Source organism: Tamandua tetradactyla, chromosome 13, assembly GCF_023851605.1.
Source record: "Tamandua tetradactyla isolate mTamTet1 chromosome 13, mTamTet1.pri, whole genome shotgun sequence".
NCBI lineage: Eukaryota > Metazoa > Chordata > Mammalia > Pilosa > Myrmecophagidae > Tamandua > Tamandua tetradactyla.
The window spans coordinates 8,343,420-8,366,917 of NC_135339.1; the positions used below are offsets into that span (position 1 = coordinate 8,343,420).

At 50.3% G+C, this 23,498-nt stretch overlaps 1 protein-coding gene across 1 annotated transcript; it reads left to right on the forward strand.

Annotated features, from left to right (window-relative positions):
* The first annotated feature begins 9,700 nt into the window (after window positions 1-9,700).
* Window positions 9,701-13,628, forward strand: GDF2 (growth differentiation factor 2). Its single transcript, XM_077124369.1, has 2 exons — window positions 9,701-10,037; window positions 12,634-13,628. The coding sequence occupies exons 1-2, from the start codon at window positions 9,701-9,703 to the stop codon at window positions 13,557-13,559; spliced, it is 1,263 nt and encodes a 420-aa protein (XP_076980484.1). The 3' UTR covers window positions 13,560-13,628.
* The last annotated feature ends 9,870 nt before the right edge of the window (window positions 13,629-23,498 follow it).

Sequence of the window (23,498 nt, forward strand, 5' to 3'; positions counted from 1 at the left end):
CCTTATAGCCTCTGTCCTGTTGTGGGCAGGTGTACAGCACAGTCCCATCAGCTGTGACCTGAGGGTATGACATGATCCCAAGTCCTAATCAGAGAAGACCCAGAAGCCATGAGCCAGTTCTCTAAAAGGGGGTGCAGCAGGTGAGAAGCACAAGGCATCTGTCTCAGGACAGACTTGTGGGATCAGGGTTCATGTGCTAGGGAAGTCATCCCAGGAGGAACTGGAGGGAAGAGAGAAAGCAAGGCCGAGAGGACCTGAAGCCTGAGGAGAGCGGTGGAGGCCACGGTTCTACTCCCAGCTCAGGGCCCTTGGGCTTCAGGCCGCCCCCTCATGAGGGGAATGCCCTGCAACCACAGCGGTTCCTGCAGCAGGCTGCAGAGCCAGCCCCTGGAGGCCAAGTCCATGGAAAGTGGGGGCAAGCACCCAGAAGCAGTAAGGGGGGGATCTGAAGACCTCTAGGTGGAGCCTAGCAGCATCTGCTAGGGGTTTCCTCTGCAATGCTCCTAAGCAGTCCTGGACGTGGTGTGTCAACAGCTGCTGTTGGGCCTGCTGTCACACAGCCCTTCTCCTTCTGTGGATAGATGGCCATGGGTTGGGTGAGACAGTGGAGTGGGTCTTTAATACACACACACGTGTGTGTGCACACACAAACACACACACTGCCTTATCCCCGTGGGAGTTGTACACGGGACTGGATGGTTCATTTCAAGTTGCCGTGGGTTTCTAGGATGTCTCCGGTTGATCTGCAAGCTTAGTGTCTGGTTTCCCACAGCTAACCCTTTATGGAACACGACTGGATATATGTTATGGTTAAATAGATAACAGTATTGTGCCTTGAAAAGATTCCAAATCCCTTCCTTCCCAATATTAGATGCTCCATCGTTCCTTTCTCCCTCCCATTCCATTTTTGATAAAGATGGGATCTTGTAGAATCGTTCTCTTATTCTTTCTGCATTTGCAGTTTCCGGAGGACCTTCCGGGTGACACCAAATGCCCCACCCCTCCTCTGAGCCCTCATTCTTGGAAGGCCTGGGCAGCAGGGAGAGCAGCCGTGGTCAGGATTGAGGTGGGATGAACGGAGCCGAATGGTTCCTTCTTGCCCGGGTGTGCCCTGATGACTTCGGGACGTGTGATGAACCAGGCAGATGGCCCACACTCTACATTTATAGAGCGCCTCATGATTTAGATGCAGCAGATTGGCAGTCTCACAGTAACATTGCAACTTATTGCCCTAGTTGGTCCCTGGAGAAAACTGGGCTCAGGAAGGGTGAGTAATGTGTCTGATTTCTTACCAGGTCCACAGCAACACCCAGGGCTGCTGATTCAAGGGCCACGTGGCCATCTCCTCCCTTCTCCCCAACTTCCTGGACAGTGGCCCCCCATCAGCCCATTAGCTTTGTCCCCAGGGCACTGAGTAACCTCACAGTAATGCAAGCTTTAGAAAGGAAAAGAAATGTTTGCTGACAACATAGGAAATAATTTACTTTTCCTTGAAACCAAAATACCAACATCACTTTGTCAGGGGAGCAAAAGGTTGCACCCCACAGCCTAGATATGCATGGACTCCTGAGGCCCCTCAAGTGGAACAGGGTCAGCCTCTGGGGGTGGGGGGGGCGTGCTGTGTAGTGGCATGCCACTGATTCCAATTCCCGAAGCTCTACCTCCTTCTAAAGGCAGGACCACCTAACAGATTCGTCCACACGATAAATAGAAGCGTTACAGATGGATATCCAGAAGCTTTACGTGTGTGTGTGGAGTGGGGGGCAACGCCTTTCAAAAGCTTCTTATGCTACCTTTTAACGTGAGAAAGGTGGAAACTGATGCCTGGTGGCCTGGGCTGTCTTGCCTGAGGCATCCCTGTAGATGCCTATGACTAACTCACTCATGAAATGTCTTCAGAGCTGTAGCCTACGGCTGATGTTGCTTCTCGGTCCAGGTTGAAGAAGTGCATGTTGGAGGAACCTACAGAAGGCTGGGGGAGGGTGAGAGGAGAGCTCAATGGCTCCACGGAGGGACTGCCTGGGGGCTGCACCCAAAAGGAGGGGTGGGATGTAGCTAGTGACATGAGGACGGTACAGGCGTCAGCTCATGCAACAGCGCCGTTGGTAAAGAGCGTTTGATGTCATCACGTGCCAAGGCGAGCCGGAGATGGTTTTGGTGGAAAGACCAAGAGAGCAGAAGCAGTTGGACCTCCAGCTGTGAACTTTGCATCCAGCATTGAATTTAGAGAGTTTCGGGCTATTTCCTTCCACCAGAGGTGGGAAATATAAAACCATCACTGATATGCTGTTTTTTCCTGAGATTCCCACTCACTTTCCTTTCCCGCTCTGAGTTAATGATGTTCACTGAAGCTTTGGTCTACTTACCTGGCTTCAGTCCTTCTCACTCATGCCTCCCCCAAGCCATTCTCCTCCAAACCCTCCCCGCAATCTTTTTTGTATGAGGAGGGGGGAAAATAAGGGGGTGGAAAAGTTCATTCATTCAGTGATTTAGTATTTACTAGAAACCCACAGTGTCAAATACCATGCTATGCTAAAATACATGCTTTATTCTGCAGAAGCCTCACCCTAGTTTTCTCTTTTGTCAAAACCAGTGTGCAAACTTGAGTATGCAGCATCATCCAGAGGGCTTGTTAAAGTACAGATTATTGGACTCCAGCCTTAGAGTGTCTGATTTGCATTTCTAACCAGTTCTCAAGTACTGCTACTGCTGCCAATCCACGGACCACCTTTGAGAACCCCTGGCTCTAAGGAACGTGACATCTGGGTGCAGCCACGAGGGAGCTCACGTGGGCTCAGTACTTACCATGTGCCAAATGGAAACAGGGTCTTATTTTGCCTGGCTGCTTGACAAATACTACACAATAGTTGGTGCAAGCAAGAAGCATTTATTGGCTCACAGTTTCAGATCGAAGTCCCAAATCAATGCTTTGTCCCCAAAGTCTGTAGCCTTCTGAGGCTGGCTTGCTGCATTCCTGGTGGTTCCATGACTTGAATCTCTGCCTCGGTCACCTGGTGATGTCTTTGGTCTCCTTCTGTGGCTTTCTCTGACTCCATGTGTTCAAATTTGTCTGCTTATAAAGGCTTCCAGCGACACAGCAAGCAGGGTCTCAGGAAGCCTGGGCCACAAGCTGGGAAGGGCTTCACCCCCAAGTCTGCCTAGCTCGTGCTGTCAACATAGAACCCCAAGGTGAGGCTAGTATTCATTTGTCTGAGCCATCGGAGGTGAGTAAGAAGCATGGGAGGTTCCCAGGGACAGGGGTCCTTATAGGATGCCTCCTGGGACAGAAGACACTGATTCCTTAGAGGCAGCTGTGTCACAGAAACTTGGACTGGTCCTTCCCCATCCCCATAACAAAAATGACACCATTGCTGCAGCTGCAAGAGGGAGGATGCTTTCAACAATCCTCAAAAGTCACACATCCTGGGAGGGATAACGCCATGGAAGCTTTGGTTAAAATGCACCACAACACCCATGTCAAGCCATATGGGCATTCAGAGTAGGCAAGAGGCAGATGACGCTAGCAGCTGCCTGGGCAAAACTCAGCCTATCTGGCACGCCCTTCCTTCCAGGAGCACTTGTAAGTGTTCAAGGTCTGATGCAGAGATGAGTCCTGGAGGGGCCCCGGTCCTCCATGAATTAAGTGGCCTCTCTGGGCACCTTGGATTGGCAGAAGGATGTGACCACCCAAGCCAACAGCTGACAAGCAGTCCTGGGTCTACTGTGGCAGCTGTCAAATGAATCCAACAGAGCACTGCAGCTCAGAACCCAGGCTGATGGTGGCAGATAACCTGAGCAGGCATGAAGGGTGGTTAGGAATGGCCCAGGTGGAGGACAGGTAGGCAGGAACGTGAGTGTATTCCTGACCGATAGCACAAGTACCACTTGGCTCTGCAGAGCTCTGCAGAAGGTAAGGGGAGAGGTGTCCAGGGTAGGGAAGGTTAGTGGCTTCACAGGTAATAGCAATAGCAATTGTTGCTGGCACTTAACTGTGTGCCAAGACCCATGGGAAACATGCCACGTGTTCCTGGGGAGCACCAGGCATCAGTGGATTCTTTCCACCCCTCTCCCTGGATGCATGCACGATGACAAACTGACAAACGTGATACTTGAGCCCAGTGGCTGCTTCCTGGACTGGAGGGGGGTCACCACTGCTCCCCTCCTTAAAGGCTGAAGCTTACACTGCCAGTTGATTATCAAATGTGGGGAAAACACAGCTCAGTCTCACTAGTCATCAGGGATCTGCAAATTCATTGTTGTATTTCAGTTGCTCATCAAATTACCGATTACTAGAAGGAACTACAGGTGAAGGGCTGGCTAGACAAGTACTCTTGGGCTTCAGGGAGGGATAATAAAAGAGCATTTCTGGGAAGCAACTCAGGGAGCTTTGAAAACGTTTGCCCACAGGTTGACCAGGATATTCCACAGCGTGTCCGAAGAAAACAATAAGATGTGTAGATGCTAATGTACAATAATGTGCCCTTCAATGTTATCTGATAAATATTCTAACTGTCCTACAAATGGAGACTGTTTAATTAAATTAGGGTAGGTCCATGTGATTGGATATTATCCAGGCATAAAAAATGAAGTGTCCAAAAAGATTTTCCCGACTGGGGCGGGGGGGTTAGATCTGTACACAACCTCAGGCTCCTTGGGACCTAGACATGCCTATTGGAGAGTCACCCCAACCTGCCAGGGGTGCCACGCCTGCCCCTTCCGCTCCAGGGCCCCAGGCCAGTGAAGGCATTGTATTCCCCGCCCCACAGCAATTGGCTCAGGAAGGGTCAGGTGATACAGTCAGGACCAATGAAATACCAGGAAACTTTCACGGTGACTTCCCAGACAAGACACCTTGCCCGCTCCCCCCTTCCCCTGCCAACCCCACTGGAGGTGTGATGATGGATGCGGACCTTCCCAGCCATCCTTGTAGACACAGAGGTGGATCATCGGGATCCATGGCGGTGGAAGCAGGGCTGAGAGAGGAGGAAAAATCGCTATGATTTTGCCTGTCCTGGAGCTCAAGCTGTACTAAAGCCGAATCGCGGTTGAATTTTCCAGCCCCCATTTGACACTCACAATCCTTTTTTGCTTAAGCCTGTTTGAATTCTCCTTTCCTGCGACATGCAACAACAGGAATTTAAATGATACACAACTTTACAAACAAAGTAAGGAGCATACCTGTATAGTCCAAGCTTGTGCACATCACACCTGGATACCCCAAGTGACTTCAAGTATGAATCTAAGGCAAAAATTACAGACACTTTTTCCCAGTGTCTCTTACATTTTTTGCCAGTGGTTCCTGTGTGTAAGATCACAGACATAAAATTATTATAAATCAGGTCTTCAGTCTTTGAATAATGGCATGGAAGGACTTCCCTAGAAAATCCAAGTGGCGTGGTAAAAATAGTACTCCATTTGGGGGAAGAGGAGGGGGGGAAAGAAGAGCTGAATACAATATAGTTTTAATTTTTTCTTTTTATTAGTGGTTATAGATTTACAGAAACATCATGTGAAAAATACAGGGTGGTGTAATGACCTGTAAAATATAGTAGCAGAATTCTGGCTTACCATGCCAGAGACCTGGGTTGGATTCCTGGAGCCTTCCCATGCAAAAAAAAAAAAAAGATGTATACACAGATACATAAATAGATAGCATTTTCATATACCCCCTGTTGTTGACATTTGGCATTAGTGTGGTACCTTTGTTACATTTTGCAGGAAAACCCTGGATCTTCTGGAAAAGACAGAACAAGACCCAAAGAAATGATGAAAGAATATTAAAATTGTACTACTAACTATAGTCCATTGTTTACATTAGGGTGTATTTTTTCCCATATACCGCCCTATTATTAATACCTTGTAATAGTGTTTCATTTGCTATAATTCATGAAAGAACATTTTTGTAATTTTGTAATTAACTATAGGCCATCATTTATAATAGGGTTCACCGTGTTGCACAGCCCTATGTTTTATCTTTTAATATTTATTCTAGTAAAGATATATGACCTAAAGTCTCCCTTTTTAACCACATTCACATATATAACTGTTGCTCATTGTTCTCACAATAATGTGCCACCATCACCACCATCCATTTCCAAAACTTTTCAATCAACCTAAATAGAAATTCTGTGCAAATTAAGTGTTCACTCCCCGTTTCCTACCGCCCACCCAGCCCCTGATAACCTAGATTCTAACTCTGTGAGTTTGCTTTTTCTAGTTATTTCATCTCAGGGAGATCATAAGCTATTTGTCCTTTTGCGTCTGGCTTATTTCACTCAACATGATGTCTTCAAGATCCATCCATGTTGTTCCATGTCTCAGAACCACATTCCTTCTTCATGGCTGAAAAGCATCCTGTTGTATGCATATGCCACATAGTTATCCTTGCATCAGTTGACGTTTGGATGGGCACTTAGAGTTGCTTCCAATTTTTGGCAATTGTGAATGATGATACTGCGAACATTGGTACATAAATATCTAAGCGCCTGCTTTTGTTTCCTTGAGGTCAATATCATCTTTCGGGCTCGATCGAGTCTGCCCCTCCCTGAGGCCCCGGCACTAAACAGCAGCCGGTCACTGAGCGAGAGGGGGGCCTTTTGCGAGAGGATCCTGGATCTTCTGGATAAGGCAGAACAAGGCTCAAACCTTTTCCCCTATGGCCCAGAGTTAGGGAAATCTGTTCTGATAGACTCAGACCTATGTGTACCAAAAGATAACAAGGCTCCTGAAATCAAATCACCTTGAAAAAAGTGGGGGTTGGGGTAGGTGACCCAGGCTCACCATAGAAACATATGGCTTGTCAAGGAGGGCAGGTTGGAATCTGGAGCATTGCCACGGCTGCCTCTTCTCTCCACCCAGCTGCCCACCACAGAGCTGTGCCTTCAGGAGGATGGGTTAGCACTAAGTGTGCCTAGAAAACTGTGCCCTTGGTGCCCCCAGGAGATGTCACCATCACCTGGGGAGAAACCCGGAGAAGCTGGAGCACCCTGGCAGCTGTGTGCAAGCAGTGGTTAGATGTGTAGGGCCCATCCCCAGCGGTAGATGGGACCTGCTGGGACCCCACCTTCCCACATTCAGAAGCTGTCACCTTCCAACCCTCATCTCCTCTGGGTTAAATAAACTCCTGGGGCCCTTGGACAATCCAGAAAGGGATGTCCCAAGAAGGAAAGATTAGAAGTCCTGGCAAAATGGATCTGGAGGCCTCCAGCACTTTATTTAAAAAGCACTGAAGGAGGGGTGGGGAATGGTGGCTCAGTGGCAGAATTCTCGCCTGCCATGCTGGAGGCCTGGGTTCAATTCCCAGTCCCTGCCCATGCCAGAAAAAAAAAAAGCACTGAAGGAGCTGTGGACCCCCTAGTTTTGGGGGTAGGTAACACCAGAAATATGTATTATCCAAGGATGCTGCATTACACACCCACAGGAGGGTCCATGCAGCTCCAAGCATGTCCAGCCTCCAGGGGCATATGTTTTAAAACAATTCCGTAGTCCTTTCCCTGACATTCCAAAATCCAAAGTGTCTTTTAAATCCTTTCATGGCAAAACTTCACCTGAAAGGACATTTATATCTATTTATTTGTTTCACTGCAGAAAATATTGATCTGTTCTCGATTACAGGGTGTTACCCCCAGCTGCACTGGAGATGTTACAAAGTTCGTGCCATATTAAATGTCCCAAATATAAAACTTCCTGAATTCCAAATGCTCCTGGCCAGGGGGTCTCCAGTCAGAGAACTGTGGAGCTAGTTGCATCTCAAAATCTCAACTGCGGCTTTGCGGGGCAACAAGATTTGTGGGTTATTTCCTTCTTTATCATGTCCTGCAGTTTCCATAGTTTTCCCACCCTGTAGTACCATCATCATCAGAAAAATGAAACATTCTGTTACATTTTTTAAATATCAAGTAGCAGCATCTTAACCCTTCCTGAGAGCTTCAGGTGGCTGCCGCTTGTCCCCCTGCTCAGCCTTTTCGATATGAGAGGCATCTCAGGTGACTCCAGGGACCCGAGTGGGGTGAGGGACCCTGCCTAGCCCCCAGTACCTCCCTCCTCCCTGTTCTGCGAGTCGCAGCTCCACTTCCTGGCAGTCCCCAGCTTTGCACCATTCATCTCCTCTGCTGGATGGAATTTTTGCACTGAGCTGGCTCCACACCCAACATGTTTCTTGCTCCCTCTCCAAGCAGCCCTTCTGAAGCTGCGCCCCCTCCCCAGGAGTATCCCCAAAGGATGGGACAGCAAGTAAGTTCTGTCCAGGACCCACCGTTCTGTAACTCCTGGTCTCACCTTCCCCGACTAGGGGTTGGAAAGAAAACTGGGCATGCACGTGGACTTGCTGACCACAGGCCAGCTGTGCCCCCTCCTGAAACTTCCGGAACCAGCTCAGCTCATTGCAGCCTCTCCCCGGGAGCCCCACCGGGGCAGACAATATCACATTCAGATCCTCCCCAGCATTCCTTGCTTTGGTCAAAGCCACACGTGACACGAATGGACAGAGCCTCAGTGCCGCCATCTAAGGGTGTCCTGCTCTCAAAATAGCACAGTCCCTGGGGGGCTGGCAGGCCCCTCTCTACTCAGGCCATAGTCTCCTTGGGTCAGAGGTCCAACCAGGCACCCATCGGCCTCCGCACCAGAAGTCAAGGCACTGCCCCTTCCCCTCCCCTCCTCAACTGCCCAGAGCGCCCTGCTTTCCTGCTGACAGATGTGGCCCCGGCGGCTGCCCGATTCACATGAGCAGGGCCTCCCAGCCTGGGATGCAGGGGCTCCAGCCACAGCAGCTGGTTTGGGGTGTTCCTGCTGAGCAGACTGGGGGGCTCGGGGCTTCCCCACCATGTCCAAGCTCAGCCAGACCCGGGTGGGAGCTAGAGCTCCACCAACCACCAGCCAGCCGAGGCTTGCCCTGTGTTGTCCCTGTGAGAACCACCCTGAAGTCTTCAGACCCCCATCCTTTTGAATCCTGAACACCATCTTCTGGAATAAATACCCTGAGCCCCAGTTTCCAGGTGCCAACCTAGAAGCTCAAAGAGATTCCATGAGGTCATTGCTCAAGGACGAATAAGAGAGGGCATCTTTGTCACCAGAGGGTCTTTGTCACCAGATCTAATTAGACATGCCCTATCCATGCATGTGGCCTAATGCTCCAGGGCTGGTTTTACAAAGGAGGAAACTGAGGCACACAGAGGCAGGATCTGCTTCCACGCCCAGCAGGCGTCTGTGGCCCTAGGCGTTTGGTGTTGTTGCTTCTATATTCGGAAACCTCTCTGGTATCCCTTGTTTCCTGGGTGCTTTAAGTTTCTGAGGCCTGAGAGATGGAGGATGCATCACCCACCCCACCCCCGCCCCCCGCCCCCGGGCCCCAGGATTGCTCAGAACAAGAGCTGGCAAGGAAATGGGAAGGAATCCTAATTAGGGGGCGATAACCCCCCGGAGAATGTGGATTCCTCACAGTGTGCACTGGCCTTCCCCAGGCCCTGCGCCCTGGGCAGATGTTTATAGAGCCTTCATTAACACAGAGAGTCGCTAGATAAGGGGTCGAGCGTGGCAGCGAGGGCCAGATAAGCGCGAGAGGGGGACGCGCTCTGACGGCGCGGAGAGCTTGTGCCGGGAGCGGCAGGCCGATGCGGGACCTCGGGGCCAGCGCCGGAGCCCGCTAAGGCACCCGGGCGCTGCCGCCATCCCCGCTCCGGGGGGCCCAGAGCGCCTCCCCAAGATGTGTGGCGGGGGTCTCCGGGCGGCCCTGCCCGCGCTGGCCCTCCTGTCCTGCTGCGTGCGGGGGAAGCCGCTGGGAGGCGACGGGCGGGCGTCTGGGGGGGCCAAGGCCCCGGGCCCGCGTGGAGGCCCCCCGGGGGTGGGGGGCTTCGACCTGAAGATGCTTCTGGAGAATATGCGGGTGGATTTCCTGCACGGCCTCAACCTGAGCGGGGTCCCCGCCCAGGACAGGAGCAGAGCAGAGCCGCCGCAGTACATGATTGACCTGTACAACAGGTACACCTCTGACAGGTCGGCCACGCCCGCCTCCAACATCGTGCGCAGCTTCAGCGTGGAAGGTACGGCGGGGGTTGCACGGGGCGGGGAGGGTGTGGGGGTCGGCGGTCCCGGGCTGCACCGTCCCATGGGTTGGCCACCAGCCCCAGGAGGCCAACAAAGCCAACCTTTAAACTAAAACTAAATTTAACTTTAGTTCTTTAGTTTCACTAAGTGCATTTCAGGGGCTTAATAACCATGGGTAGCTAATGGTTACTGGGTGGGACAATGCAGATCATAGAACATTTCTGTCAATGCAGAATGTTCTGCGAGCCCCATTGCTTCACAGTGCTCCCTCTCCTTCTTGGATCTCTTATACCCCTTCCCTTCCCTTCCTGCTGGTCCTCTTCCCTCCCCTATCCCTTCCTTTTCTCCCCTTACCATCCCCTTCTCTTCCCCTTCCCTTCCATTTCCTTTCCCTTTCTCCTCTCCTCTCCCCTTCCTTTCTCTCCTCTTTTCTTCCCTTCCCTCCTTTCCTCTTTCTCCCTTCCCTGTCCCTCTCCCTCTTCTGTCCCATTCTGACTTACAAACACTCAACTTATTTAATCCCCTACTAACTGGCATGTTTGAAGAACGCTCTATTTCTCCCTCATGATTTTTTAAAATTCAGGTAAAAACCATTGAAAGAAAAGCTTGGAAAAGAACTAATGTTTGTTTGAAATAAGTGTCTAGGAAGACTAGAAGCTAGCAAATGTTTGCCTCAGGGCAATGCAGTTCACTGGCTTCAACCCCACAGGAAGTAGGGTGAAATGATTTTCGGAAGGGATGATGAGGCTGGAGATGCAAAGGGAATTTGCCCGAGGTGAGGTTCAGGGGCATGACTTCAACCCAGCCCTCCAGTCCCTCCTGAACAGCCCAGAGCGCAGAGCCCTCCCCGCCCCGTTCCCCAGGCTTCAACCCCGGGTCTGTAAACCAGGTGCCAGCAGCTGGCCAGCTTGGTCATATGCCTGCCCAGTGGGGCCAGATCATCTGATTGCTCAAAAGAAGAAGAATCTGGGTTTAGATTAACTTACCTGTTTTTTTTTTAAAAAATGCCAGTCACGGGTCACCCTGATACTGCCAGCATCCCGCCAGGCCCAGGGGTACAATGGTGAACCCCGCTTTAGGGCCAGCTGGTCTTCTTTGGCTTTTTTCCCCTAAATCCCATAGTTGTGAGTCCAGCAGCCTGGGGCTGTCTCACTGGCCCCATCTCAGCAGGGAGCCGGCCACTGGGCCGCCTGTGGTCAGATCCCAGCTTACCTGCGGGTGGGAATCGGGCTTCCCTTTGGGCAGGGTCAGAGCCCGGGGAAGGAGGGAGGGAACTCGCTTCCAAGATGTCTGATTGCCATCCCAAAGCCACATTCGAGGGCTGCCACAGCTCCTGCCATGCAAACATGCGGCAGCTTGTCACATCTTCCAGGAGCCCAAGAGGTGCTTGTAGGCTGAGTAAGGGAACCAGGAGAGCACATGCTTTGTGAGAGCATGCGGCAGGCGTGGGCAAGAAGGGGGTGCAGGGGGGAGACAGAAACGTTTATTGAGCATTGGCCAGACATTGGGTCAGTTTCACGCAGCATTTCGTTAAGTCTCACTTTATCCCTGGGAGGAAGGCAAGACGACCCCCATTCTATAGATGAGGAAACTGAGGCATGGCAAGATCCAGGACTCCAAGGTCACAGCCCTGGTGAGAGGCAGAGACAGTTCTTCAGTCTGCCCGACCCCAAAGCCTAGTGAGTTTTCACAGCAGCACAGGATTTCCCATTCACATGGACCCGTCCTGGGCACTCATAGATTGACATGTCCCTTTTCTCTTTGTGAACTGGCCAGGGCATAATAGAACTTGCTAATGGCCACATGTCACCACAGAAGAAGGGAGAAATTGAGACAATTTGACTGTTAAACAGAAAGCCCCTATTTTTACCTAAAATGCCAATAGAGCTGAGACCAATTTTCTTCCCCTCAAAACACCAAGAAAATCACGCACATGCACTAGGCTTGGAAGACACCATTCCAAATGATTTCTAAAACTGTTTCAGCTGCTGAAACTAGCACGGTCCTAATGTTGTAATTTCAACGTCCCTTTAGAATCACGTACTCGGGGTCTTCACTCTAAGGTTGACAGGGATTTTGTCTGTCTTGTTTATTTGGTAGTTTTTTTCTTAAGTTATGACATAAGTTTACATGAAACAGGTAAGGGCGTTTAAATCCTTCAGATGTCTAAATCCTTAAGATTTAACAACGTACATGTGAAACGGGCAGACTTTGGCAGTTAAGTGCTCTGAGCCCCCGTGTCCACATCTGGAGAACTGGAATTAGACCCTCCTAGGGTAGGAGTGAGAATGAAATGGAAACATATTCCGTAAAGCTCCTCATTCAGTGACTGGCCCATAATGGGCAGTCATAAACAGTTAAGAACTGTCAACCCCATTCGAGGCATCTCCTGCCTTGACTTTTCTTTGGAAGACCCCCAATTCTCCTTTCAAAATACCCTTTTACCCTAAAGGCTTAGGGGAAACTGAATCAAGATTGAAAAGGGCCAAAAATGCACAGTAACTCGCCCCCCAACCCCCATTCATGGAAACCAGGAGACTGGAGGCTTTGATGCCATGAAACCGGGGCCTCCCACATGTATTTGCATTGCAGATGCCATTTCCATAACCACCTCGGAAGACTTCCCCTTCCAGAAGCATCTCCTGCTCTTCAACATCTCCATTCCCAGGCACGAGCAGATTGCCCGGGCCGAGCTCCGGCTCTACGTGTCCTGCCGAGACAGCGTGGACGCCTCCCACGAGCTGAAAGGGAACATGCTGATTTACGACATCCTCGACGGGGCAGATTGCAGGGACAGTTCTGCGGGAACCAAGACCTTCCTGGTCTCCCAGGACATTCGGGATGAAGGCTGGGTGACCTTCGAGGTCTCCAGTGCAGTGAAGCGGTGGGTCAGGGCAGATGCCTCCAAGAGCAAAAACAAACTGGAAGTGAGGGTGGAGAGTCACCAGAAGGGCTGTGACAGGCTGGACATCAGCGTGCCCCCAGGTTTCAGAAACCTGCCCTTCTTTGTCGTCTTCTCCAACGACCGCAGCAACGGGTCCAAGGAGACCAGGCTGGAGCTCAGGGAGATGATCAGCCACGAGCAGGAGGATGTACTCAAGAGTCTGTCCAAGAGCAGCCTGGCTGACCAGGAGGAGCCCGAAGGCCACGTGGGCACCTTGGCATCCTTAACCAGGCGCAAGAGAAGCGCTGGGGCAAGCAACCACTGCCAGAAGACCTCACTGCGGGTCAACTTCGAGGACATTGGCTGGGACAGCTGGATCATCGCGCCCAAGGAATATGATGCCTATGAATGCAAAGGGGGCTGCTTCTTCCCCCTCGCTGACGACGTGACGCCCACGAAGCATGCCATTGTGCAGAGCCTGGTGCATCTCAAGTTCCCCATGAAGGTCGGCAAGGCCTGCTGTGTGCCCACCAAACTGAGCCCCATTTCCATCCTCTACAAGGATGACATGGGGGTCCCCACCCTGAAGTACCACTATGAGGGGATGAGTGTGGCGGAGTGTGGGTGCAGGTAGGCGCCCCCCCGGGCCATGCAGCCTTCTGCAAGCTGAGGTGGGGTGGAGGCAGGGGGCAGGGGAGGCCTGAATGGGGGGCTGTATCATCACCCTGGGCACTGGGAGTCAAGGAAAGGAGAGGGAGCTGCCTCCATCTCCAAAGCAAAGGCTTGGCCTCCCTCTCATGGTCCCCACCCAAAGCCCATACTGCTGGGTTCAGCAGTAGGAGGGTAAGTGGATACGGGGGCATGGTGAGAAGAGGGAGGTCTGGAAGGGTTGTTGGGGTGGAAGGGGAGATGATAGCAAGGGGGCAGGAGAAAAAAAAGAATCCAGAGTCAGCAGAAAATTGAACAGAAATGAGCCAGCAGAGTAGAGACAAGAGAGGGGATATGTAGAGATTTATGGAGATGAAAGGCTTTGGGGAGAAAGGGGCTTGTTCTAATAACCTCAGGGAGCAAAGGAGAGGGGAATGGGCTGTGTGCTCCAGAAGCATCATCTCACTTATTTCCCCAAGTCCAGTGGGACAGGCCTTGTGACTCCCAATTTGTAGATGCAGAAACCGCATCTCTCAAGCACATTAAGTCTAGGGCATGCATCCTACCCAGGTTGGCCAGACTCCAAAGCCCAGGCCTTCCCAAAGCACCATGGAAGTCAGCAAGCCGCTCTGCAGCTAAAGGACCAGTAAGCACATGGACGCCAAGAGTGGCGAGGCAAGGCAGGGCTGAGACTCAGTTGGAACATGCTGGCCCAGCCAGACTGCAGGCTATGTCCAGGGTATATCCTGGCTGTTCCGTGCTTGTGTGGATTTAATGGCTAAATGTTCTTGTTTGTTCACTTTAATATCAATGAAATAAACACCCCTCCCCCAAACTAGCTTCATCATGGAGAGAGGGCAGGCCAGCAAGTCCTAAGCTGCAGCAAGCACCAGCGTCTGAGCTACTTGACCAACCTTATGTGATCAGCTCTACACATGGGCTTCCCTGCATCCCAGGGGACACTCTCCCTGTCCATGGACTCAAACCCTGTGTACGGGTAAGGGTGGGGAGGGTTGGGGCACTGTTAATCCCATTTATTCCGAGGAATTGGGCAGAGTCAGCATCTCTGCAGTTACTTTTAACATAACAGCTCAACCAGTACAGCTCATGGCCAGGACTCCATGGAGAGACAGGGCTGGATTTGAATCTGTTGGAATCAATTTGTGGGAGGCATCTACTCTCCCTTTGGTATTCAAAACATCCCTATTTTTACTGCTTGGTGGCACGCACTCAAGTGATAAGATGTCCAGCCTTCCCTGCAAGGCCTTCCAGCCTCTGAAGATCTCCTGTCCTTAGCGGCAGCAGCACCGCCTACCCTTGTGGGACTTCTCCAATAATTCAGGTCAAAACTTCTTCCCAGTCCCTGTCTTAGATTGGGCCATAGGACCAGACTCAACTCCCATTGACATGATGGAGGACAGAGTTTTCTTTTCCTCTGGTGTTTGTCGCCTCCTCTGATGCATAGAATGGGGTAGGGTGAGAAGGACTCTGGAAGTGGAGAAGATTCTGCTGGCCAGGACAGAGCAATAGGAGGCTTAGAGAGAGCTAAGACATTGCCCTGGTTTAAGCTCCCAAGTATATTGAAAAAAAATGTTTGTGTTCAATGTTTACACTGAACCAATGAGCAGCGTTAACACAAAAATACAATAAAACATTATTATTTAATTACTGGAGTCATAGAAAATATTCATTCATGGTAGCAGCTTTGCTACCACGTGTGGTACAATGTCGTTGTTCAAAGTGAAAGTTGGGTGACGAATGTCTTCTTCCAGTCCTGTTGGTGTAGTTCTGTGGCTACATGGAAGGTTCAATTTGGTAATGAAGTCAAAAGTCTACTGGGCACCCTTGCCTGAAGGTGAGACCCAGGTCAGATGGCCCTCCAGCTCCTCACCTTTGCCCACCCTCTGCACAAGGCCCCTAGAGATATGACCTTGTTCTTCCTGGGACGGAGGTGGGGAGGACACAGAGACACAGCTGCTAGGGGTCAGGGTGGCTGGGTAGCGATGGCATCCCTGTGCAACAGGGAATGTGGGCGTGGTTACATCCAGGCATGTGTGAGCATGTGTGGGTTTAAGCATCTGAGCGTGCAGATGTTTGCAAGTGAGTGGCCATGGTGACCCGCCCATGCCTGCCTTTACCAACCCACAGGTCAGAGGTTTCCTTCTCCCCATTCAACAGCCAACTGGGACTGAAGCCAAGGCCCAGGCTCTCTCTAACAATCACAAATTAGCCTTAAGTCATCTCTGCTGGGCCTCTAAGGGCCTCAGAACAGGGTCCCATAGAACCTTCCAGTAGCCACAGAAATATACCCCCATATATGCTTCTATTCTGTCTCTGTTCAAATGCTAAGCACTACCCAAAACTCGGCCTCAAGGCTACCCTCTGCTCTCAGTCCTGGGATAACCACTCTAGCTGGCCCCACTCCCAGCTCCAAAATCCAAATCGGACCTTTTGGGAAGTCCCAGCTCTAATGAGTCCTTCTGGCCCCTCTCCTGATGGCTCCAGGTTTCTGTCTCCCTGCTTTTGAGGAAAAATTCTACAGCATTTCTGCCACCCAATCCCTGCCTAATGTTAAGAGCTAGCTGGACTCTGTCTTGTTAGCTCTGTTCACTTGCAAGGGCTGAGATAGACTGTGGCTCAGGACAAATGGATTTGGACACATGGGCTGGGACAGGCATGCAAGGATAGACCCAAGAAGTCATATCTGGCTCACATTTCACTGGGTTATTCTTTCTAATCAGATTTGCTAAAGCTTGCCCACAGCCAGAGGGCAAGAATGTAAGCTTTGTCATGCTGTAGGATCATTGCTATGTGGTCAGTTAGCTCCCTGCCCAGTGACCTCTTCTTTTGATGCTGCATTCAGAACTTTTCCTAAAGTATTTTCATTTTCCTCAGAGTGGGGTGGTGGGATTATTGTTATCCCATTTAGGAAGAAGCTGAAGTCCTGCAAAGGGAGGAGACAGCAGGATTGAAGAAAGGGCTGTCTTCTCCCTCACTGGGTGTGCCAGGAGCAAAGGGGGACACCCACCCTGTCAGAGAGTCTCAGAGATGCAGAGCAAAAAGAAAAGGCAGGTGCAGGGACTCAGAGAAAACATGAGACAGAGAGACAAAAGACGGGGCGAGAATGTGATGGGGAGATGGACAGACAAAAGGGAGAGGGCTAGAGGGGAAGAGCTGGAAGGACCCTTGGCCTCAGCACTGCATTCAGTGGTTCTAAATAATCAACAGAATGGCAGATGTTTTTATCCTGACTGTTACAAAGAAGAGACAGAGACTTTTGGAGGCCTCGTGTTTTGCTCAGAGCCACTAGTGGGGAAATGAGGGTGCCAGGCCTCCAACTCCAGTGTGGGGCACCCAAGCCCCACCTTCTCCCTACCGCACTTGGCTGCTGTCCTGATGCCCTGCTCAAGGTCAGAGTCAAGATCATATTGGCTGGAAGCTTCAGAGCTGGAGCACGAACCAAAGTCTGTGTTTCTCCCCTTTGAGGTCCCCTCCCCCACAGGCACACAGGAGATGCCGCCTACCCACCCACCAAGGATACATAGCCACCCAGAGAGACGGGAGGCAGGAACTCTAGATTACCCCACTCAGGCTGCCTATCCTGGGCATTTAGGGGCCAGGGCTACTGACCAGAAGAGATCTTCAAATTGGTCACCCAGGCTGTAGCCACACCAGCCCACCAGTCTCTTTTTCTGGGGAGCAGTGGATACATTGCAACATTCCCTTTATACCACTCCCCCAATTCAGGACATCCAGCTCTCATGGGCCAAGGCCTGGGTGAGGGGCTGGCCACATACAGTCAGGCGTCACTGGCTGCAGCGCTCTTCAGACTATGGCTCTTCAACTATGGACATATGGGCATCTTATGGGATCACAGGCCAGTGAACTGCCTGTGCCCCTGCCGTGTGCTCCCTCTCTCTTGCTCCAGGCCTCCCAGTACCCCAAGGCTCTGGACGCTGCTCTGCGGTGGCCACTGCCCTCCCTGAGTCCCAAACTATCCCTGGTTCCTGCCCCCGGGTCCCACCCTCTTCTGGATCCCACCTTTCTTGCCCTCCCTGATGAAGTGCTCTGCTGTTCCTGTCTTGAAAAATTCTTCATAATTTTTTAACAAGGGGCCCCCATTTTCACTTTGCGCTGGTCCTGAATGCCTGTATGTGGGTGGCAGCTTGGCTTCCTCAGTCCCAGAGACAACTGGAAACCATTTCAAGCCTCAAGATTAACTTTGATTATGGTGAGCCTGGGAGTCTGAGTTGGCTATGGTTTACTGAAAACTGCAGAGAGCCCTGGGGTCCAAGAGGAGAGAACAGTCTCGCTCACATCATCACCAATCTCTGGCTGGGGAAATGCGGAGGGTCATCTGGTCTACCAGCCCAATGCCTTGGGGCTGTCCACCACTGCTGGGTGGGCTGATTCCATCCTTACGCAGCTCCTGGGGGCGCTCCCGAGTAAGTCAGAGCAGCCCACTCTGAAGGGGCCCCACTGCTGGGATCCCTTTCCCGGCTCTTTCCTAGACACACAAACACACACTCTGGAAACTTAACTTGATGCAGACCCCACAACAGTTTTTAGGACTTTTCTTCCTTTTCAAAAATCTCCTAAAATTTGAGCTTTGCAAAAGCTCCCCTCACCCCAGGCAAGAATCGCAGGCCATTTGCCGGAGCTTCCCTCCTGGTGGCAAAAGCCACCACTCAGCCTGCTCTGTTACCAGGCAACTCGCTTACTACAAAAAGGTTCCTGATGCACCCTCTGCTGGCTCACAGTCTACTTGATAGAGGCTTGTCGTTGCAGTGGGCAGCCACCAGCGCACTGCCATGGGGACCAGGGGTCAGCTCCAGTCTGGGCTGAATGCAGAAACAAGAAGGCCAGCCAAGTGTGTCCATAGAAAACAAATTCTCTTTGTCGGGGGGTGGTTTCAAATCTCTCAAATCTCTCGCCCTTTTTATGAAAGGATGGTGATCATAGGTAGTAGGTGTTTTGAATAATGGCCATATTGGACAAAGTAAAATTCTGACAATTCCGAATTACTCAAAAATTATTGGGGGGCTATGATGGGTTTATGAAACCCAAATCTCGGCCCCTCCTGGCAATAAAACTGGAAAGGGCTAATAAAGGCTCGTTGATTTCCATTGGAAAGGACGCAAAGTTGTGCCATCAAGAAAGAATAAACCAGGAAGAGAGGAGAGGAGGGTGTAGGATTGCAAGGGCAGGGGAGCAAGTTTGGAGAAGAGGCACAGAAGAAGGCGTGGGGAGAGAGCAGAAGGGATGTGAGCAGCTGCTGCCAGGTGCTTGGGGAGATGGAAGCCCACAGAAGTTTAAGGACCAGGAGGTGCCCTGTGTCCCCAGGCTCTCCTGGGGTCCCCTTGCTTCTCCCACGGTCATCAGAAGGTCCTGGCACAGAGCCAGGAGGTCCAGACACTCCCAGAGCATGAATTGCCAGCCCGGCACCTGTCCCTTTCAGGTTGGGAAATCTTTAGTAAAGGTTAGCTGCTATTGTCATTAAACAAAGCCATGCCGATTGGAACAAGAAGATTTCATTAAAGCACTCCACAAAGGTATAAGAATTCTGATGCTGAGTCTCTATCTTAAAAACATTGGATACTGGACAATCTTGTTGTTCATTGGGCATTGTTTTCAATATGAAAAACTGCCAACTCTCTCAAATAACTGACAACAGGAGAATTTCCTGAAGTGTGGTTGGTCCTTTTCCTGTTTCCTCCTGGGTCTGATGGGGTTGATAGGTGGTGGGAGCAGAGAGGGGCTGATTTTTGTCCAGAAGCCATTTGAGCTCATATGGAGAAGCAGCAAGAGACACCTGTCTCTGAGCTTGGGACAGAATACCAGCAGGATGTTTTTACATGTCTGTCCGTCCCCAGGGCCAGCCTCTGGTTAAGGGTAGAATGACATGAGCTTGGGTTCAAGCAGGGCCAGACCAGGGCTGACAGCCCTCTCACCCACATCCACAGGGAGGCACATACACAACACACACAGACACATGCACGCACAAGCACACAAATGCATACAGATATGCTTTCCCCCACACATCACCCACATGCACACATCACACGATGCACATGCACAAATCCACACACCCAATCATCTGTGCATGCAGACACACATACACACTGAACACTCTATACCTGCACACACAGGTACACACTCACCTACATGATTGCACCACACAATGCATATATGCACACACAAGTACGCATCTGTGCCCTTCACATACACACACACCTGCACACACAGCACCAACAGCACACACCAAGCATCATACACATATGCACAAACACACGCATATGCACTCACACATATTCATTTCACATAACTACACACACATGCTTCACACGTACATGAACACATGCACATCATGCATAAAGATGTACTTGCACATGCACACACACACACCATGCACACATTCACACACACTCTCAAACACACATCCATACCTTTGGTCTGAAGAAAAACAAAATCAACTAGACTTTCTGCGACTTGCCTGGAGATCATAAGCAACTTCTAAAACTACAAACAGACTCAAAGTAGACACTCCCTTCTGAGGTGCGCTCAGAGAGGAAGGAAGAGAGGAAAGGAGATGCAAGGCAGGGCTTGGTTCATATTCAGGGCCAAAACAGGTTGTAAAGTGATAATTAACTACCAAGAAAGTGATTTGTGCTCAGCCTCATTGTGCAATCATGTAAACACGATAGGAAATGATAATGAGATCCTGTCCCATTCTCGTTAGATTTGCAAAAAGGAAACATGACAACAGAAATGGTTGTCAAGGGTGGAGAGTGGTGGGACTGTAAATGAATTTAATTACCCTGGAGGATGAGTCGGACACATCAATTAAAGCTGAAAGACCCAGAAACTTTTCCCAGCTCCCACCCTGGAGACCCGCTTGCACTTGAGCAGGCAGAAGCTCGTTCAAAGACGAGCGCTGCAGCATTGCTAACAACCATGAAAATAATGGAACTGACCTTGGGGTGGATGTGGGGGTGCCCTCCCCATTGGGAGCACTGCCTGCTGATGGCTGAGAGCCAGTCCCTCCCCAGGAGTTGCCCTCAGTTGCCTATGGGAAGCAAGTGTCAAGGTGTGCCTTCTGCAGGAAGAGACCTACACTCAGCGTCTGGTTGACTCGGAGTACAGAGGCCTGGCCCCCATGCTTCAATTTGAGATAACTCTGAAGGGTTGACCCAACTTCAGAACTCCCGTTGGAAATGGCCAAGCCCTGTTGCAGACATATCACATTCAACTTCTCCCTCTGTCTGGTCCAACTCCTTCCCTCTCTTGCCGATAGGAGTTCCTCAGGCACACTCATCTCCATCTCAGTCTGTCCCCTTGGGAATCTGACCAGTGACAGGACTAAAGAACTATCTGGAAAGGGAATGGCTAAGAACGGGGTGAAGTGTGCACATGATGGGATAGTGCAAAGGGGATATAAAGAGCACACTGGTCTATGAGCATCCACACGGCATGATTTCAGAGAGATAATGTTGAGTGAAAAAGGCAAGCTACAAAGTGGAATTTACAGCATGATATCATTTACATTAAAACATACAAAGAATCAGTATGTCTTCCAGGCATATGCTTACACATCCAGAAGCCAGCTATAAAGGGACTGGAAGGATGCCCAGCCATCCCACGGAAAGAGGTACATCTGGAGGGTGGGATGGTGAAGACTGTTGAAAAGCCATTTTGTTTTATCTGGAATGGTCTTTTCTTTCCTACTTTTGTGCATCAATAGAAAAATGCATAAACAGGAACAAAAATTGAAGTGAATTAAACTGGTGCTGAGAGTGGGGAGTAAGGAGAGGTTGAAATATGAGGGGATGGGGGTTTTTTATTTTTTACTATTTTTCAAATTTTTAAAAATAGAAGGAAAAACATTCCCACAGCTATCACCTCCTCTTTTAGGGAGAACCCTTATCTCACAGGCCTCTGAATAGACAGAGGATTCAGTTGTCAACCAAGCAGTGAATATCCTCAAGTGTGGCCCAATCTGGTTGGGACTCCATTTCTCTTCTTTGGAAGGTCTCTAAATCCCCAAGTTCTAAAGACCATGCCTGGAAAAAAGCCTTCATTTTCCTAATATACATGTGTTAGGAATGCTTCCAGCTGCAAGCTTTAACCAACATGACTTGGATGCTAAGCAAGTAGCATATTTGTTTTTCTCATACAGCTTAGTCCAAAAAGTGAACAGCTGCTGGTATGAGTCTAGAGCCAGTCCGTGTGAAGCAACTCTCTAGTTTTTGCCACCTGCTTCTCTCTTCTGGGTCACAAAGTGGCTGCCCTGGCACCAGGTGTCACTTCTATTTTCTAAGTGGAAAGAAGAGGAAGGGTGAGACTCCACTGCAGGTGCTCCTCCCACGGCTCCTCTCAGTCTTCTGCTTCTATCTTAATGAGCAGACCTGCGCCACTGGCTGACTGTCCCTGCAACAGAAGTTCAAATGGGAGGCTTCACTTTCCCAGCCTCTGACATACAGGGACCCAGAGAGAAAGGAGGCAGGAATGGGCACCAGGAACTCCAGGTGGAAGCAGCTGCTACCCACACCTCATCCAAGGCTTGGTTCTTGAGGAAGGCACCTGGCTCTGTCACCATCACCCATCTCTCCTCCCCTCTCCTGTGAGAGGGAGCACCTGTCAGCCCATGCTGGGATGTTCACAGCACTCAATCGTAGCTTCTCTAATTGCACTCGCCAGTATCTCTTGATGTGTTTATCCTCCCTCTTGGAAGCTTGGCTGTCTTTGGGTCCTCATCCCCAAACCCAGGGCCTGGACCCATATTTGGTCATGTAAATGCCCACCCACCTTCCCTTCTCCATGTCTGACACTGAACTGACCCTCTCTCACCAAGCTCTTGCCTGTTTGCTCATACACAAAAGTGGGGGAGAAAGGTTTTTCAAAGGCAGCCTGATCTTCTAATCTACCAGTGTTCTGAATTTCCCTGCACACCCCAGTGGTTTCTCCTTCTGGAATCAGCTCAAAGGCAGAGTGGGGTGAGAGCCTCAGTGCTTGTTTGGGTTTGCTAAACCTGCTGGAATGCAATATACCAGAAAGGGATTGGTTTTTACAAAAGTGATTTACTAAGATACAAATTCACAGTCAAAAGCTATGAAAATGTCCAAATTAAAGCATCAACAAGAGGATACCTTCACCCAAAAAAGGTCAAATGCATCCAGGTTCCTCTGTCACAGGGGAAGGCACGTGGTGATGTCTGCTGGCCCTCTCTCCCAGCTTCTGGTTTCAAACAGCTCTCTCAGCTCCTCTTTCCAGTGGTTTCCTCTTTAGGCATCTGTGGTTCCTCACTTAGCTTCTTTGGGGCAGACTCTGGGTTTTATCTCTTAGCCTAGCATCTCCAAACATCTGTGTCTTGGTTTCATCTCTCTGCTTTACGTGTTGGCTCTGAGCTTTCTCTTCTCCACGAGCTCTTTTAAGGACTTCAGTAGACTAATTAAAACCTACCTTTGAGTGAGCAGGGCCACATCTCCATGGAAACAACCTAATCACAAGTACCCACTTGCACTGTGGGATCAACAATTCCATCCTGATCAAAAGGGGGAAAAGAAGTGTAATTAATAAAGTTCAGTGGCTGAGAGAGCTCAAATATAGTCAAGAAGCCAAGCTGGAGGTCACTCTTATGCAAGCTTCTGTTAGACATTGCTACCTATGACAACTTGACAAACCACAACCACAACCATTCCAGCCAATCCTAAAGAACACCTAGAGCAACATATAAGATTCTACAAAGGTTCCAAGCACTAGGGTAACTTTCCAGAAAACTACAACCTCTAATGGGTCCTGGTCCCGATAAGTCCTGAAACCTAGATGGCCCAGCCTCTCCAGAACATCAGATAGTTCCATCTCCCTACCCCATATTATTGACAGCCACTTCCAATATGAAAAAGCTAGAATGACCATAGCCCAAATA